This window comes from Canis lupus, chromosome 12, assembly GCF_011100685.1.
Source record: "Canis lupus familiaris isolate Mischka breed German Shepherd chromosome 12, alternate assembly UU_Cfam_GSD_1.0, whole genome shotgun sequence".
NCBI lineage: Eukaryota > Metazoa > Chordata > Mammalia > Carnivora > Canidae > Canis > Canis lupus.
Window position 1 is genome coordinate 23,956,196 of NC_049233.1, and position 20,235 is coordinate 23,976,430.

At 36.7% G+C, this 20,235-nt stretch overlaps 1 protein-coding gene across 26 annotated transcripts in view; it reads right to left on the reverse strand.

Annotated features, from left to right (window-relative positions):
* Window positions 1-20,235, reverse strand: part of DST (dystonin) — a 480,589-nt gene that overhangs the window by 13,104 nt on the left and 447,250 nt on the right. For all 26 annotated transcript variants that reach the window (XM_038554403.1, XM_038554389.1, XM_038554383.1 and 23 more), the window contains 12 exons: window positions 19,951-20,106; window positions 19,537-19,743; window positions 16,866-16,985; window positions 14,027-14,196; window positions 12,364-12,523; window positions 9,713-9,907; window positions 9,116-9,244; window positions 5,555-5,698; window positions 4,666-4,854; window positions 3,462-3,591; window positions 1,656-1,819; window positions 512-674 (listed from right to left, as the gene is read on the reverse strand). In XM_038554403.1, the coding sequence (XP_038410331.1) occupies window positions 512-674; window positions 1,656-1,819; window positions 3,462-3,591; window positions 4,666-4,854; window positions 5,555-5,698; window positions 9,116-9,244; window positions 9,713-9,907; window positions 12,364-12,523; window positions 14,027-14,196; window positions 16,866-16,985; window positions 19,537-19,743; window positions 19,951-20,106 (1,927 nt within the window). The remainder of the gene's footprint in view (window positions 1-511; window positions 675-1,655; window positions 1,820-3,461; window positions 3,592-4,665; window positions 4,855-5,554; window positions 5,699-9,115; window positions 9,245-9,712; window positions 9,908-12,363; window positions 12,524-14,026; window positions 14,197-16,865; window positions 16,986-19,536; window positions 19,744-19,950; window positions 20,107-20,235) is intronic.

The following is a 20,235-nucleotide window of genomic DNA, read 5'->3' on the forward strand; positions in this document are numbered from 1 at the left end:
TTACTTAAGGAATATATGAATTTTATATATGTGAATTCATACATACATTCGTACGATTATATTAAATTTACTTTAAGACTTACTTCCAGTAACCTCTGCCAGAGAAATCCTGTCCATGTGACTAACTCGGTGACACATTTTTATAGGGTTTTGATTTCCCACTAATGATAATGATCAGATGTTAATTAGAACAAAAAAGGAAGAGACTGACTTGAATTTATTGATTTCCCATTATATGTCGGACAAAACAATCTAAGAATCACATATTATTAACTTTATTATACTAATGAGGATGCAGCTGCAGTGTAGCAAGGAATATACTAGCTGTGGCTATACAAGGATGAAGTATGCCTGACCCCAAAACCATGAATTCCACCAAGGACACACTTCATTGACGGCAGTGACCTCTTCACAGCCAAGTTTAAAGGAAATGCTTTATCAGTAACATAAGTTTAAACTGTGATTTTCTTTAAAAATGGCATCATTTGTTGTCACCTCTCCTGGGACTTACTTGAGGAAAGAATTCCATCAATAAATTCTTGTCGGGTTATTTTCCCATCCTGATCTTTATCAATTCTCCTGAAGAAGTCCATCACTCGAGATTTCTTATGATTCATCCATCTCATGTATTTTTTGCGCCAGATATCAAAATCAAAGTTAGCAAATTCCCTTAGCTGGAAAGGACAAAAGGTATTTTGGTTAATACAGTGCTCTGATGATATCTTATACTTTATACAAAAAAACGTTATTTTTAATGACCTTCCAGAAAATTCACAGATCTTTCCCACTTTAAAAAAAAAAAGTTCTGATCTTGCAAAGGGAAACAGTAACATTTTCCCTGTGATTTCACTACTGTCACTGGTTTTTCTTTTCAAATAAAAGAAACAAATGAAGCTCCTCAAAAAGTCAAACTGAAAATTTCTGACAGTGCCAATGTAACAAAGGTGGACTGCCCCAAAGGCACACTCCTGGTGAGTTCTATGCCCAGCAGACAGCAGGCCCAGTGGCACAAGCACGTATCTCTGCTTTCTCTCTGCTATTTGCCATTCTACCCTCTCTAGACTTCTAAAAATCTTCCAGTTTCAGAATCTGAAACTCTAAATCTCAGATCACAGAATATATATAATGAAAATACCTGAATTATCAATGGTTCTATTTCCCAGGTCATACCAAGCAAACTCATGTCCAGCTGGATCTTTTCTTAAGGAGTCGGCTTCTGATGATGTTAAAACTTACTATAGTTGACTCTTCAACAACATGAGTTTGGACTGTTTGAGTCTACTTACATGCAGGTTTTTTATGAAACAAAAAAAGATATATTGTCTCTTCCTGTGATTTTCTTAGTAATATTTCCTTTCCTCTAGCTTACTTTATTATAAGAATACAGTATACAACACATATACAAAATTTGTGTTAACTGCTCATTATTGGTAAGATGGTAAGGTTTCTGGCAACTGTAGGTTATTAAGTGGTTAAGTTTTGGGGGAGTCAAAAGTTATATGTGGATTTTTGGCTTTGTGGTGTGTGTGTAGTGGGGAGGATGTTGGCATCCCTAACCCCTACATTGTGAAGGGGTCAACTGTAGTTTTTTCTTTATTGATTCCCTAAACCCATATCCCATATATCAAGGGTGCTGAATTTATGAGTTTTCTAACCTCTTCCAGTCTGTCCAAGGCGTCATTAAGCTTCCTCCTCCTTTCCAATGCAAGGAGCCAAACTTGCTGCCATTTGCTCACCAATAAGTTGACCCTGGGATTCTTGGTTTCGATTTGTGTCTGTGATCCAGAAGGATATAAGCTTGATGCTGGAAAGCGTTTTCCTGTTAAAATACAACTTTAGTTAGGAGAGCAGTTTCCAGGGCTCTGAAATATGTTAAGGTTTGGCCTTTATTATTCCTAGCTAAGACTGAACCAACTTAATTATTTAGATATATCTTATTTAGCTGATACATAATGTCCAAGTCTGTTTTACCTTCCAAGCATCACATACTCTTCATATAAAATAGAGAAACATATCCTGTTGAGGCATTTAAATACTGGAAAGCTCTCTTTATAAAATTATGTTTAAAACATTTTCTAGCTTAAAATCCATGCCATTTCAATGACAATGAAGTACTTTGTAATCCTCTCTTTTGTTAAGGCATGATAAGAGAAATCTCCCCAGGCAGTGAGACTTATCTTAGGATCAGCTCCACAAACCCAACTGCCCTTCTTAGAAAAGAAGGCTGGAAGAAGGGCAGGTGAGGGCAGGAGACATGGGCCATTTATTAGAGTCACAGCAAAATACTTCACAAATTCTGATTAAACACAGACGTATGTGTATGAACCCAGCTTTCACCCATTTTTCATAGATTGCATGTTTCCTGTGCATAGTATCATACCCCAATTTACTGCCTTACTAACGTTTTCTCCTTCTTTTCTATTTTTCACAAGTTTCTATAACGTCACAGAACAATCATCTCAGTGCATTTTCCTTGTCTAAACAAATGATTAAATGAGGCCTAGAAAAACTACTGGCCTACAGTCATATAGGAAGTGAGTGTCCAAGCTGGGATTTGCCCAGAGCTCCTCACTCCTATGAGGGTTTACAAAAATACCAAGAGCTAATCTTTACTGAGCATTTACCTGCCCGCCAGGAAGTACGCTAAGCACTTCATACACATTAGCTCATTTAATCCTCACCAGAATCCAATGAAGTTATAATTATCCCCTTTACAGATGTGTAAATTGAGGCCCAGAGAGAGTTTAAGTAACTTGTCTCAGTTGTATTTCCCAGTTGGTAAGCAGTGATGATAGCCAAGAAGTCTGTCTCCAGAGTTCTTAACCACTTTGTTACCTTTGCCCCCCCAGTGCAATACAGCAACTACAAAAGATCTGAAATCATTCTTTTAAATCAGAAAAAAAATTTATTCAGAAATACATCAAAGTACCACTATTCAGATATAAATTTTGCTTCTTTTAAGTCTTTTCCAAGCCAGCTATTACTGTTTTTAATGTCACAAAGTCAAGGTAGCCCGAGAAGTAAATAGAGCCTGAAATTATATGAACATGGGCACAATCTATCAGAGTCACATTGGTCCCTAATGAACAGTTAGTTAGGTCATGAACTTTAACCAGGTCATGGTCCTTTCTGTTACATTCCACTGTAAGGTTATTTATATAATAGAAGCAAAAGGGAAGTAACAGTTTCTGTTCTTGTTGCAAATTTTTTCCAATTTCTTCTAGCTAATCTAAAAGCTACCCTTCCAGCAAATCAAATTACATAGAGAGACCTGGATATATCTTTTTCTTTATTTTTAAATAAGCTGCTACAATATTTGAGCCTATATATTCTTTCAAGGAAACCTTCTATGATAGAGAGCACTCAGAGAATCATCACTTGCTCTGAAATTTCAAACAACAACTCAAAACTAACTTCTTTGATTTAATCATGTTCGTTTGAAAGAAACTGGCACTGCTTACTTCCTGCTCGTCCCTTATCCAGGACCGGAATATGGGACTGTAATGAGGAAGGATCAGCTGCTCTCCTCTTATAGGTCTTGGTAACTTTGTCCACATCAGGTTGTTTTCTGGTCATTTCCTCCATGAAGGTCTGAAAGTCAATGTTAATTAAATATAAGTACACTGGAGAAAACTACCTTTAGGGATGAACTAAAAACAAAAGATAAAAGGACCATGCTATTATTTCTGAATTCATTCTGGAAAAAAGGCATAAACCAACATGTTATATATTTATGGGGGGTGGGGGAGTAAGCAAGGCACCATAGCATAACATTTATTCACATCTGAAGAATATAAAATGTTATACCTGGCAAGTAATTAGAGACTGTAAAAGTAATTTGTTTCAGTTTGAAGACCATACATGGGAGCAGCTGTATAAGTAATATAACCTGTCAGTGTATCAACCAGGATCTTAGAGAGCCTCTAAGCTCTTCCTGAAGAATCTTAAAGTGAGCATTTGTCTACAAGGCAACTAGTTAACTGGGCTGGTCCTTGAGACTTCTCTGCAGCACATTTCACTTACATATTTGAAATATTTAAGACGGCTTTGATATACAGTGACATACAGCATCCATATTAAGTATGGATATATTTTAAATATTCCTAATGTTACAAATACTATGCCAAGGAAGACAAAAGTTATTCAAGTTAAAGTTTCCATTTAAGAGGTTTGACTATCTTGACATTTCTTTCTTTTTTTTTTTTAAGATTTTATTTTTTTTATTCATGAGAGACACAGAGAGAAAGGTAGAGACATAGTCAGAGGGAGAAAGAGGCTCTTTGCAGGAAGCCCGATGCAGGACTCGATCCCCATACTGGGATCACTCCCTGAGCTGAAGGCAGATGCTCAACCCCTGAGCCACCTAGGTGTCCCATATCTTGCCATTCCTTAGGTTTATTACTATGGTTGACTTCGATATCCCTATATCTGGAATATGTGACAAAAACAAGGACTGTGGTGAAAAGGGATGGAGAAAAGAGGAGTGGGATAAGTGGGATAAAAGTGAAAAGTGGAGTGACACATTTCTGGAATATCTGTCACACTGGAGAACATGGTGTGAAATACTCCAGGGCTATTAGAGACATCTCCAATCTTTTGAGAAGTATGGCAGTGAAATTATAACAGTGTCTGAGAAGATAGGGGTTAGGATGATATTTATTTTACCTGGTGTTCTGCAATGAGGGCTTTCACCTCTTCAATTTCCTGGGGGATGACTTCTTTGTCCTTATCGCTAAGTGTAGTTTCAGCCCACTGCAACCAAGCCAGCAAAGCTTCCAACAATTCCTGTTTCGCAATGAGCCCAGCCAGAGCACTTGCTAATCTCTGTTGATGCTGCTTCGCCCAGGCCAACACCTGTTGGGGAAACACATGTCTCTGAATTTCATACATCTTAGTTAATAATTTAAGTGATGTAAAAATATACAACATTTAAATGCAGATTCAGATCATCCTGGGCCTGGGATCATAACACTTCCAGTCTTTCTAGAACCCATCAATGGTACCAAGACCCAGCTTGCGGGGGGAAAAAGAGCCCTCTCTGAATGATTGCCTCCTTACTTAGAGATGGATGGTAAACACCCAGGCTTCCTTTAGATTGCTAAGTTGAGTTCAAATATGCATTCTCTGAAAGCTCAACGTATGTTTACTCCAAGTAGCACTGAGTGGAAATAAAAATAGGTAAAATCTTAAAATATCAGAATTCAGTTCATGTATGCAATCCATTCCTCAAGCTTATACTCTACTCCTCTGAATTACAATTTGGGTGCTGTATCATCCAACAGAGACAATGTGGAAGTGGGACAAAAAGTCATCCAGGGAACCAAATATTTGCCTTTTCATGTTTCAGGGACATAGCTGCAAAAGTGCTTTAACTTTTTAAATAAAAGCAGGCTGCAGAGGCAGGTAATGCACACAGGATGGTATGTTAAAGAGTATTTTTCTTTGCAGAGGCCTCCTGTTCCCACGGTCATAAATGTATCTCAGTTGCTGAAGTTTCTATGCCCCCAATTCTCAAAGCTATTGCTGTTCTAATGATGACCTGAGACACACTAACCTCCTCAAACCTGGCCCGGATGATGGTTATCCAGTGCTTAATGGTGGTGATGGAGTCAGGGTGGCAGATGGCCAAGACAGCATCTCCCATACTGGTAGCTTTATTCAGTGCGGCTCGCTTTTCTTCCAGTTTCTTCATGAATTCCTACAGCAGAAACAAAGGCTTTGATTAGCTGGCAGTGGCTGAAAGCAACACTTCAGTGACGTGTGTGTGACCATCAGAGTAAAACAAATAAACAAGTACTTTAATCGGTTTATTCACAGTTGGAAATAATTCACTAATTGGGGAATTACGAGAGGAGAGGGGACAAAAAACGGGAAATGAAGTACTTTCTAACAAGTATTTCACAGCACCAGTATCGGATAACATCTTATGCTTTACAAAACACAGTATACAAAAAACACACTTTTCTAAATCTGGATATATTAGAAGTATATTAATGGAAAATTGGACCAGAGGAGGCAGAAATGATTAAAAAAAATCTTCTAACAAATAAGAGTAGGAGGTTGTATATGTAGCATGAACTGTGCCAAGAATGATAAGCATATGTACCCAGAAAGTGCCAAGGAAGAGAGAAGGCTTTGCAAGGAACTATACATGTTTAGGGTAAGGGAGAGAGGGTCCAAGTGTCCAGCAGGAAAGAGTCAGGGAGAGCCTGAAGGGGATGATCCTGACAGTTGCCATGAGAAGCATCCCTTCCAAAGGCCAGTAACAGTCATTCCTTGCTCTGGTGGGCTGAAGAAGTCTTAATAGGCTTCAAAATGCTTTCGAATCAACCTTTTTGCAAATGTCTCACACACGTAACTGTACTTTCTACTATCAGAACCGCGTCCATAGATACATGAGTCCCAGAACTCTGAAAGTGTAGTTATAAATGAGGACCTCTGCCTTAAGAGGTCTCTTGCTTCCAAAACCTCATAATGAGTTTCAAGCACCCACCAGCACCCCACTCTGGACCCCAGCACTAAGAGGGACTCCTTAGTTATAGCGACAGGGCTGCAGAGGCTGCAGACAAGCTCACACTACACACTACTTATGCCATCTGATCAGGGTGATCATGTGGGACCAAAAGTGTCTCCTGTTTTGTCTAGTGGCCTTTTGTTTTCTGGCTCTGTGAAGCAGCTCTGTCATATACCTCATATTCTGGCATTTTGCTATGTTAAAATAATCCGTTTACATATATCTCTACTGGACACTTAGGTCCACAAGATTGGAAGACCATGTCTTATTCAATTTTGTGTCTTTGTGATTGAATAAATGCCTTTTAACTTTTATTTACACATTTTTACTGTTGTCACGTCAAGGTTTGGTAAACAATAGGTTCCACTAACGTGATCTACATTTTATTTTTTTATTTTTTATTGTTTTTTAAGATTTTATTCATTTATTCCTGAGAGACAGAGAGAGAGAGAGAGGCAGAGACACAGGCAGAGGGAGAAGCAGGCTCCACGCAAGGAGCCCGATGTGGGACTCGATCCCGAGACTCTAGGATCACACCCCCGGCTGAAGGCAGACGCTTAACCGCTGAGCCAACTGGGCATCCCTGATCTACATTTTAAATATCATCTACTTTTTTTTTTAAGATTTTATTTATTTACTCATGAGAGACACACACACACACAGAGGCAGAGACTCAGGCAGAGGGAGAAGCAGGCTCCCTGCAGGGAGCCCAACATGGGACTTGATCCTGGGTCTCCAGGATCACACTGAAGGTGTGGCGCTAAACCACTGAGTGACTTGGGCTGCCCAATATCATCTACTTTTAAAAGTATTTTAATTTCCCCCAATATAGATCTACTTACTGGAAGGAAAAAAAAAAAAAAAAAAGCTTTACTAGGAAGAGAAAACCAGAGATCAATAACAGCTGTGCTTTCTCCAAGGACAGGAGATCTGACCATGTACTTTTGATCATTCCTAACATAGGAGTGCCAGAGTCCTGCCCAGAATGTTGTGGACTGGGCCATCAACCCCCTGCTTGCATTCTGGGCTCTTCCAACTTTGTCTGAGTGCTAAATGGTTTGTGCTCACCTGGGGAAGCTTCCCATTTTTAGAAAGTGGACTATACTAAGAAGTCTCTGGTCCTGGGGATAAGAAATTAAACATTCTGTTTTACTTTTATTTGGTCAATGTGTGAAGGAAGTTGAGGAAATTAGGAAGAATGGATGGTGTTGCTACAAATCATTATATGACTAAACAGCTTTTTATAAAATTACATGTAATTTTACATTATCTAAAAATATTTAAGGATAATTTGTCGTAAAAACAAAAACAACTCCCAAAACCTGGATACCTGCCTCCTGATGTTTCTTGGTGTTTCCTGCTCCTGCTGTAAGGGGGTGATGCCACAAGTGGGCTCCTTACTGTAAGGTGTTAGATATACAGCCCAGGCTTCAAGAAGCTACTCTAAGACCCAGTATATCAGTGGAACTTGACTCTGGCTGATAGGTCAGCCAACTGTAATATGATAGATCTTCAAAACATTGAACTGAATCAAACATTTACAATGAATTTGATGTGATTTTCCTACTCTTACATTCTAGCTTCAACTTTAAATGGTTTATGGAGCAGTTCATTCATCCAGATAATGTTAGACAAGCTCATACCACTTTTATTAATGACAAAGCAATATTTCATTGCTATGGATTAGGGAACCCATCATTGAGAGAGCACAGTAATCACAAATCAGAAGTCTCCATAGATGACGTAATCCATGCTACATGGTAACAAATGACATACTTCCAACCTGACTCTGAAACATGAGCTAATTCAGTGGAATTGAGCAGATCTTTTATTTATTTTTTTTTTTGAGCAGATCTTTTAAATGGAAATGTTGACATCAATACTGTATTCAGTGTTAGCATTGCAAATTTCTAATTTTTTAAAGTCAAAGGTTAAAAAAATAATGTGTTAAGAAGTAGTTAGACCACTCTACTAAGAGTAAGTGCTAGTAGTTCTATGCACTTACAAAATAGATGTTGACCTGAAAACTGGGGGCCAGATTTTTATTTGGTTAATTATTCAATATTATATACTTACAGAATTCATTTTTAATTTTTAATTTATACAGTGGGCTACTTCTCAAAAGAATTTTAGGTGGATCTCCATTAAAACCAAAACTGGCAGCGATTGAAAAAATCTGAAGACTAGTTATTAGTTACTTGCTTACTAAGGTCAAAATTATTAATTTACAATTCTAATGGTATAATTTTATAAATCCCAAATGCTCATTAAGGAAGTTTCATCTTTGAAATACACATGCAAGTGCAAATAAAATCGACCAGTTTTGGTCAGAAGCCAAATAATCCCCTAGAAAAATCAATGTACTTCCAAGAGATAGGGAAACAGGGACTAATTTTAGAATAACCACTTCATAAAGAAAGCATAAAAAGATAGCTATACTTAACTAGGTGCATAGGGGCACATCTATGTAAGCAGATAAATTCTCAAATATGCCAGATCTTTAATTAATTCTCAGGAAGGGAAATATTCATGCAGTGATACCTACAATCATAGTCTATTTGATTTTTTCATTTAGTTTTATTTAGCATTTATATAACTCACTTTATGCTGATCAATGAGAGTCCGAAGAGCATCTTCATCATCTGGGAGAGCTCCATGGAAACGAAGGGTTTGTTCCGCCTCAGCCAGCCACTCCAGGAGGGCATGCACCACAGAGTGAAATTCCTCTGCCTAACAGTTCACAAACACACACACACACACACACCCCAAAGAAGATCCCCAAATATGCTTGTTAGTACAGATTCTTCCTCTCAGTGAAAAGTCTTAAATTTACATTGACTAATGATATGGATTATTCCCACTAAAAAGATAAAGATACATGGAACTACATTTTAAAATGTAAGGCCTCTAATAGATCAAAATGGCCTATATAAAGACTAATTTGCCATTTTAACAATCTGATTTTAGATACATGGCATTTAGATGTGTTCAAGCTGAAGAATCACTAAAGTAGCACTTTTATGTGAGGATGAGAAAATTTCCCCATGTAAGTATTTCAGTTCTTGGGGGGAGGACTAAAGCAAGGATGCTCTAAGAACCTGCTTCTCGATCACCATCCCAGTTCTCCACAAGAGCAGTTCCTGCTGAGGCTTTGGTACCTTTCTCACTACACCCAACTGCAATTTACAGGACTTTTACCTGACGCAAGGCTGCTTCCAATCGTGTCTGCTTTGATATGGAAAGTGCACACACGGTTTCCCAGCGTGTGCTTAATTCCTGCATCTGGACCTTGACCCAGGAGGAGTCATCTCGGCTGCCCTCTATGAGCTCTCGTGCTGAGCGCTTCAGGGCCTGCACGCTGCTGGTCCTCTTCCCCAATTCTTTTTGGAAAACCTAAAAAGACCATATTTTTATAAAAAAAATAACTTTTAATTACAAAAGCAAATCAGTAAAGCAGAGTTCAGAATATATGTGTACATGACCTCAAGTACCATTCTCTAAGATCTACAGTTTAATGACCCATACTTTTCACAGAATCTTCAGTGAATCTAAGTCATTGACACACTGCTCCTATCAGAGTGCTGTTAAGAACACGGTGTTGTATAAATGTGCTCAATCTTCTAGCATTCTCCCAAGAGAACCTTAATTTTTATTTTTTTTATTTTATATTTTTATTTTTTTGAGAACCTTAATTTTTAAATGATACATTGCATTAAATAATAGTAGCCACTCTTCTTTATCTCGATTCCACAAAAGAAAATATCAAATTCTTTTTTTTCTATAAATCCTTAATATGGCGCCCTAATTCCTCTCAAATCCTTAGTAAGTGCCAAGAATGCGCTAGCTACCTCATTATTCTTAATTAATAAACATACCTCACAGACTAACAAATAACTAAGCAACCCTGGGATACCACATAGGGGTATTACAGGGAATGGCAGGGAGGCTCAAAAGGAATTAGTATGTAGTGTTTTTCTCTGTAACATGGTTTCAGCTTTCATAGTATCCTGAGAACTAACTTACAATGTCAAATTTTAGAGGCTTAAATCCTTATCTATCATTCTGGAGGAAAAGCTTTTTTCCCCTCCTTTTGCCTAATTCTGATAAACTTTGATGTACCAGGAGTTAGACTGGCTTCTTTTGGCCACAGACTTACCCAAAAAAATGAGCCCAGGGTACTTCATTTCTGATCTAAGAGTCTGCATATTCAACTAGATCTTTCAAATTAATCAACCTTACATATAGAATAAAATTAGCTTATTTTTCTACTAAAAGATGATCACAAATGAATACTAATTTAATAAATAAATATTAAATTAATATTTTATTTTATTTTATTATTTTGGCTATATCCATGAGTTTCTGTTCTGATAATCAGATCGTTCATAAAAGTGAGCCCATCAAAAATAGTGCAAACATAGTGTAATGAGTTCTTTTCCTGATTTCACTCTAAAAGTGTTAAAGGAGACATGCCTGCAGACAGACAGGCACAATCAGAGACACACACATATACATAGGAATGGAAAATACAGTGTCTATATAATCTCTTTGTGATAGGACTAGCTCAGTATTTCTGAGGAGGCTTTCCAGTGAACTTAAACTTACTTCTTCCTGGGCCTTCCAATTGTATTACTAATGCTGAATGATTAACTCATTCTTGATGACCTTTAATATATAAAAAACCTGGCAAGTGCAGAAGGCAGTAAATATTTAGACAGTGAGTTTATACAAATGGCATTTATGTAAAAAGTAACATTACACTATTCATTATTCATTGAATGAATGCCAAGGAGTAAAAAAGTCTATATTAATCATGCACAAAACATTTGTTTCAATAGAGCCAAAGCAACAAAACTCAAAATTTTACATTTTTGTAGGCCCGATCACTGTCCTTCATTTATTCTTTGATTTTTTGGATAATATTCAAATGTAACAAACTCTCTTTTATAGGTGTAATCAGAAAGCAGAACCAGAGAAGGGGAAACAAATATGCAAAAAGGCCAACTATTTAAAAAGGAACAGGTAAGGTCAAAATAGCATAACTAGGGACATTTTAAAATGAAATAAATTTTCTGAATTCAAAAATAACAGGAGAAATAAAATATGAATTCAAGTCCAGTGCTGTAAGATATTTGCATATAAAGACTACTCTGATACAACCACCCTCATTATTCTGTGCCTCAGGTTGTCTTCAAGGTTCTTTAAGTTATAATACCACATTTTACCATAATTTGGGACCTTGAGCTCAACATCAGCTAGATATCTTGAATATTTCCTTCGATTGGCACAAAAATTTTAAATACTGCAAGGAAAACACTCTTTTAAAGTAATAATCAAATCCCTCAAATCCTTGCTGATAATCTTATAAATTGCTATAGTTCTAGGGGCAAGGTTGAAACAGTTTTTAAAAATAGAGAAGCAGCTTTATCTTGACCCCCATAGATCATGTCACAAATCCATACACTTAGGCAGTGACAAAGTTCCAGATCACTGACTGAGTAGTTTTAAATTATATTACATACTTATTTACACAAATAACAAAAGACCATAAAACATTATTCAAACATGTTTTAAAGCTCCAGCGAATGAAATCACCCTCTAAGTTCTAACAAGTTTTAGATCTGGAAATCAAAAAACAAACAGTATCTCATTGATAACTAAAGTAATTTTCCTGTATCACTTTTAAAGCTGGCTTCCGGATTCTGCTCAAACGTACACAAATATTGATATTAAAGACGGTTATGTAGTATGATATATAGCCTCTAGATTTTAAAAGGCTAAGGGGTTATAGTTTTCTCTAAATTCAACATAATCAAATGAGATCAATAAAATGTCCCAGAAAATAATACCTTGTGATTATCGATCAGGTTCATCACTAAATCAATATCTCCATGGACAGGTTGGTCTTCTGCCAGCTGAGGTTCAACTCTATACAGCCAATCAATGAGGGCCTGCAAGGCATCTGTGAATTGTCCAGAAAATAACAGGGCTTCCTCCAATTTGTTTTGTCTGGGGGGAAGAGGTGGAAAAATCAATTTGAGCAACAAAAAAGCCACCCTATATATCCCAACATCTAAAATCCACTTATGGAGCTTGAGCAGTACTCCAAGAAAAAAAAAAAAAAAAAAAACCCACAATATATTGGTATCCAGTGCTGTTTCTTCGCTTTCCTTAGAAAATAACACAACTTTTCTCAAATTTTCTTTTTCATTCCTTAAATCACATCTGCTCTTGGAAAATTCCCTGTCATTACCTCCAGAATTCAGTGACCTTTCAATTTCTTCATAAAAAAATGTCTTAAAATTTTTTTATATTATCATAAGTAAGCTTGACTTTTTTGAGTGTACAGTTCTATGAACTGTAACACATGTATAGATTCATGTAACCTTCATCATAATCAAGAAACAGAACAGTTCCATCATCCCCCAAATCTCCCATATTTTGTTTGTAGTCACATCCTGCCCCATCTCCAACCCATCTCTGGCATTCACATGTCTGTTTGCCATGCAGTCATTTATAGGACAATGTAAAAAGCAAATAACCTTTTAAAATGGAAGGTTTTAAGGATTTTTAAGAACACCAAAATTTCTATATTCTTTCTGTATATTCTATAGATAATACTCTAATTTTCTATTGATTTTATTATTAGAATAAAATATTCTATTTAATCTTAATACTGACAAAAGTAATCAGACCAAGGATCTATGAATTATTTGAAAACATTTCTAAGATATTTGAACTCTTCTACTAGGATTGTACTTTCTAAATACTTAAAAGATTCTGGGGTAGCCTGGGTGGCTCAGCGGTTTAAGCGCCTGCCTTTGGCCCAGGGCATGATCCTGGGGTCCCGGAATCGAGTCCCATGTCAGGCTCCCTGCATGGAGCCTGTTTCTCCCTGTACCTGTGTCTCTGCCTCTCTCTCTCTCTCTCTATCATGAATAAATAAATAAAATCTTTAAAAATAAATAAATACTTAAAGATTTTGAAATTCGTTTTCGGCCTTCATGGTTCTTATAATGAGAAAGAAGACTGGAAAGGAGTGGATGGAAGTTGGAAGGGAATACCGGGCCAGACTGGTAGGACCTTGCCACACCATACCATGTTAAGGAGCCTGTGTTTTGGTTCACACTCAATATTAACTTCTTGATAGGTATGAGGCAGGGCAATGACAATATCCCATTCATATTTTAAAAAGATCGCCCTCCTGGTTATGTGGAAGTTGGATTAAGGAAGACAGGAGCAGACCTGGGGAGACCTGTGAGAAGTCAGGTATGAGATGACTGGCTTGGAGAACAATATCACTTTTGAGTGAATCAAGTAATTAAAAATAAATAATAATGAACAACAAAGACTTCTCAGTGCAGGCACTATGTAAGGAGGATATTACAGATGACCAGAAGTTCCCAGGCAAAGGAGGTATTTAAGGTTCCTAGAATGTTCCTACAAAGCATCACTACTGTACACTCGAAAGAAGTCTACAAAGTAATGAGACTGCCTTAAAGAACGTCTTACCTTTCCACAGACTTGCCACAGATAGTATCCCATTTGTCTCTGAGTTCACTCAGCATGTCATCCAGTTTCAGGTTGTCATCAGCCAGAGAGGTTTTCTCCTTCAGAGAACGTCCAGTTCTGTTGGTGGTGTCATAGACAGAATGCTTGGCTCCAAGTGATTTCTGAAACTCCTATATAATTTAACAAGAAAATAGTGTGGATTTCTACTTAGGACTAATAAACAGGTAAGAGACATTACAAGAGGCATCCCTAATAAATGGAGTCTTAATAGAGGAAGACATCAGCAAATAATCAAGTCAGATAGTGTAGTACTGTACTCTATACAGGAATGCACCAGGGTGGAAAAGAATCTATTTTTCAAACTGAGGAATTAATTTTTCTCAGAAGCCAGGTGTCTTTGAGGGTACTTATTGTTATAAAGACAATAATTTCAAAGCAAAACAAAATCTTGAATATTTTGTAGCTATTAACCACAAAGAGTATACTAGTTATAATAAAATGAAATTGCTATTGAAAGCCCCAAGAGTTTGGAGAGGAAACTCAATGAGTAACTAAAGGTCCTATGTGGACACAGAGTAACTCATAATCTGCAATTTACTACAATTTTGCTTATTGGTCAAACAGATCTGTTGTCACACATCTGAGATGCTCACAATGCTGTTACTATAATTTTATCCGCAAGCCAGGATGAGGGACAAAGGTGAGCCATATTTCGAGATTCCTATGTTCTGACCTATTGCTCAGTCTGTTTATACCCCTTGGCAAGCCTATCACCCTCCCCTCCTCCTCACCTCTAAGATGCCTTATAAAAGTCTCATAAGATTTGCAGATTACTTTTCAAGTATCAAACAGCCATATTGCTAATGTGACATCTATACTTTGCCATTTTTACATTGTTAATTTGCATGCTTGTGCATGTAAATTTGTAAGTGTGGGAGGGCTGGATTATATTCTATCTACACAACTCAGCCACAAGCTTTTATAGAGCAGAGGCATTGTCTTTTCATGCCTCTCATGATCATCTTACATTTTGCATGTGTTTGTAAGTATGTAATAGCAAGAATGAGACAGCTGCTCCTGAATATACAATCTCAGGGATGGGAAGGAAGGAAAGTCAACCAAATGGGTATCTTACAAGCTCATAATATATGACAGAAAAACTAACACAGTGATTCTAAATCCTAGTAGCCCATTTGAATCACCCTAGACAATAAAATGCTATTCAAATATATAATTTTCCAAAATAACTTCGGTTATAATTACCTAATGATCTCTTACTGCCTTTAAAAGCTGGACGCTTTAAGTGTCTTAATATGACTAAGATATTTATTTTGTCTTATAATAGGAAGCCACTTCATCTGGGAATTTCTTTTTTAATCTGGGAATTTTTTTAACAATAAACACCATTACAGGAGCACATGACCTCTATAGTTTGTTTTCTGTAATTATTTTTTCTTGTTATTCAATAACAGAATGTTAGTTTTACAACCATCATCTTGACAGATTTTCTTCAAAAGAGCAGATACATAAAAAATGTTATAGCTGAATACGGACAGATTAAAACCTTTTAAAAACAGAAAAATACCCAAAAGATGAACAGAAAAGACTTAAAATTGGCTTAATGTAACTTGTATCCTTATCTCAGACAAATGGTGACTTTTGCAACAAGTCTCACTAGGAAAAATAGAGAATCTACCAGGGTTCTTCACATATTTTTATTTCTAAGGTTCTCCAACTTAAATACACAATATACTTTCATAAGACTACATGACATGATATCTATGTTCAAGTGCAAATAAGCATTCTATTTTGAGAAGGAGGCTCTCATTTTTCCATCAGAGGTGAGGGAAGGAAGGTGCTGCTCACTGTCACTGTACTGTTAGTACTGAATGTGGCAGCCCATGGGCAGAGGGTGCCAGCAGACAAGCCACTCACAAGTTTTCCTCTAGTCAAAAAAACAGGTGCACAGTGTTTCTTTTGGCCACTTGAGGATCATGACTTCCTGAGGTTAGTCTGAACTACCCATGGAAGCAATCAACTTGTACGAAGATGATGGCTAGAATTTTCTGATGATGATAAACCCTACATCACTCTAATTTTTTCCAGCTTTTATAAAATTATCATGTTTCAAGCAATAATATATATATAGATGCTTACAACAATAAAACTGTTTCTGCAGGACCTTTTACCCATATACTCACTCTGAGGGCTCATGATCACTTTATAACCAGAATGACAGACCCAAATCCAAAAGGCTGAGGAGAATGAGGGGATTGTTCTTTGAATGTCATGTGGTATGAATATAAAAGGTAAAAAATATAAAATAATATGTTTCTACACCTTCCAGTCTACATAAGGAAGCCACCATGTGTCTTTGAGGGTAAGGATGGAATTCCATATACCACACATAGACAATAAAATACCAGTTTGTGTAGAAGCAACCAATTGTCTCCACTAAACGTTTGTATGGCAAAATTTGCATTACTTTTTGTTATAAAGTTAGCTTCTCCATAGCATTTGGTCTATGAAAGAAATTACAAGACAAGACAGTGAAAAACTGAAATGCCAACTCTGAACTCCTATAAATCTTTTATGTTATAAATTATAGAATACTTCCAGTTTTAATTTCGTATTTTTTCTTTTAACAATTAGCCCTAGAATCGTAGTGGAATGGTCAGCAGAGAGTAAAGATACTACTGCCACCAATGCAAAGGGCAATCAGTTTTAAATTTAATGGAGGTCCATTTTTTCTAGTGATGAATCAATATAGCACCAAGTAAGAATTTAAAAGTGAATTTTGAGATACAGAATGACCTATATACTTTTCTTGTTGACCCACCTTATGCTGTGCAAGTTGTGTTTTTATCTTGTCTGGATCGTTGGCGATTTCCAGTTCAGAGTCCAAAGATTTTTCTGATTCCTCTAGCCATTCCATAAGTTTACTCCAAGCTTCATGGAACTGTAAAAGAAATGCACATCTCTGTCTAGAAAATTTTCTGGTGTGTTCGCTATATTTTAAGTCTAGCATATTTTTAATAGAAATTTATGTTAATGAAAATGTTTAAAATTATTAATTTAAATTTCTCCTAAAAAAGAAAAATGTAGTAAGTAGTAGCTCCATAGGATCACAAATGTCTTCGTAACCCCTGGCTTCTGTGGTCATGCCCCCACAGTCACTTTGTAGTTAACTCATTCAAACACATAAACTTTAACAGAAACAGAAATGAACCTAGAAACAGGGAACACCAGAGAAAAATTCCTTCCCTTTCCTTTTGCTGAGTTACTAATGTAAACTGTCAAGAGAATTTTATTTGCTGTCATTGACAGATCTGAGTTTATTTCTAAAGTGTTTCATTTCCATGTTAAGGAAAAGAACAAAAAGGGAGAGATGAAGGATAAAATTTATAAACTGGTCTTAAAAAGTAACAAGAACAACAACAAAAAAGGCCATAGCATTCCTATTTAATACAAAGGGAGTTCAATATCTTTATTGCTGCTATCAAAATCCTCAAATTAATGCCTGTGCCTCACTTACTGGTTCTATATGTAAGAGCGCCCATGGGATGTGATTTCTAAAAAAGTATAATTCTCTTTGGCATCTATGACCTTGTGATATTCTGGTGCTATGTATACTTGATTTCAGCCACAGTCTCTTTTCTGTTTATCACAGAGAACTAACAGGTACTATTTTTGGATACCAAATTGTGAAATTGGTTATAAATTATTTCTCATAATAAACTTAAGTGAACAGATACATAACAAAAAACTGAAGTAATCAAAATAAAATCTGTTTTATATCAAAGCACATGAATAATGAAATAACAAAAAGACACTTAGCAGTAAGCACAAGAGCACGGGATCACAAAGCTGGCAGGGCCCGATGAGATCATCTCATCGCAAACCTGTTCTCTGGATACATCCTTCCCACAAGTCCAATTAATCTAAATATGAAAATACAGAGGCCAGAAGAGGCATAGAAACTGCCAAAGTGAGAGAACTATGATCCACATTTGAACCCTAAACTAAGATAGTACAATGATAAGAAATAAAGAAATAGTCACAGTGTTTGGTAGTCCTACTATAAATACTGTAGGCTATACAACAGATGGCAAGTTTAATGACACAAATGCATAGGTTCTAAGACTCGTCCTGCTTTAAAAACTATTTTTAAGTCACATAAATAAAAGAAATGCTATATTTTTGCACCACAAAGCAGTAGAAAATCCTTACATATTAAACAAAATGAAAAAATAAAAATACACAACATGGAGAAATACTTTTATAAATTAAATGCTCATAACCCAAGCAATGCCCACACTACAGAGGACACTGCTACATTGGTAGAGAGAAGAATGTCAGGCTTATTGTTAATATTGTCTTAAAAAAACATTAAGAGACTGATTATATTCACACTCACTGATAACACTGAACACATCATACATCCCACTCAAAAAGAAAGAATACAGCATGTAATCCTACAACAATGCAATTTGTCATTTCTAAAGCTTTTAACAAATTTATGCTGAGAACTTTGAACAATGAAACATGTGACTCCCATGACATCTTTTAGCCTGGCTCCCCAAAAGAATGGAGCCCAAAGCCAGTTATAGAAAAATGCAACTAAATGGGGCAAAAAGAATCATTAGAAAATTCAGCCACAACATTGCACTGAGTTTCCAGTAAGATTCTAAGATACATGCCAACCAAGGCGGGTGTATCTCTCTCTTCCCTGGAGTACAGAGACACGTAACTTTACTTCTCCTCTGTGTTTAGTCTAAGAATGGAATAGGAATAATAGGTGAAGAGAGTAGGGGGCGTTCCTTGTGAGATTCGTGACATTCTATAATTGAAAGGACAAGGAAAAAAACAGCCCTAAAAGGTTCAAACAATTAATTTAAAAGCAGGGTGGAAAAAATAAAAATAAAAAAAATAAAAGCAGGGTGGAGCTGTATCAAAACACTAGAGAAGAAAGCAGAGCCTGTCAACAAGTGCAGATTCAGAGAGGTGAGGAGTACCCAGCAACTCAGACACAGAATCAGCTCTTTCAAGAAGCTGCCTAGAGGGTCAAGTGTCTGCCTCTCACCCCTGAGAGTCTGTGGACCAAACCTGGCTTAGGAACTAAACACAAGATAGCGATATAATAAAGAACGATGACTTACTCTGGCTATGAGAGTAGAGGTTGCAAGGGCAAAGGGAAAAATAAACAAATGTATTAACAAAAAATCTGAGTCTCTTTCTGGACCTTAATGATAACAGTTACTCCACAAAGCCAAGCTATAATCAGACTTTTCAAGATTAGTCCCCAGGACTGGAAGGTGCTGCCAGGGCAAAAAGTGAAGTCACCATAGAATCTTAGGCCACAGCCCATTTAGGAAATAAATACCTTGACCTTGTGCCATGATTGTTACAGCTAATTCAGCCTGTAATAAAAGTACTTTAACAGCATAATGTATATTGCAACACCTAGAAATGATTTTTTGCCAAGTTCAGAGAGTTTTATAAAGGTTTACCTGCTTGGCTCTCTTCCTTGCATCATCCAAAGATCTTCCTCTTTCTACTAACCGTTGAACTACCTTTTCCCATCGACTCTGTACACTGATCAACAGATTCTTAATTAGGACAACATCTTGTTTCTGACTGAAATATTTCAGGTGGGTTCCAGTTTTGTCCAGCTCTATTATCTGCTCACGGTGAGAATTTACTTCATTTGCAAAGACCTTTCCCAAAGAAAAAAAAGGGGTGGGATTAGAAACAAATGAAAAACTGTTCTATCTTAAAAATGCTTCTAGTGCCATAAGCTGAAACCATTTTAAAGGACAAAACAAAGTTTTCAAACTACCAAATTCATGCTTCTGACATTAACACAGTCTGTTGTCTAAAAAGGTCTGAAATGAGAATGCTAATCCATCTGAGTTACAACATACCTTGTGTTCATCAATTTGAAACAAAACTGTGTCCAAGATAAGACTTGGCCGAGAAGCTACATTGAGGGTCTGTTCAGCCTGGGTTAACCAATTGATGAAGTCTTGGAGAGAATTGTGGAACTCCATTGCCAAGTTGAGGGCCTCTTCCAATTTAGTCTGAGAAGACAGATTATTTAGTATCTGATGATATTTAATTTCCCTCCCTCCCTCCGTGCCTCCCACCCCAGTTTAACCACACTCTGGCAGATTTCCTTCCCATCCACACTTTATTTATACCTAATCTGT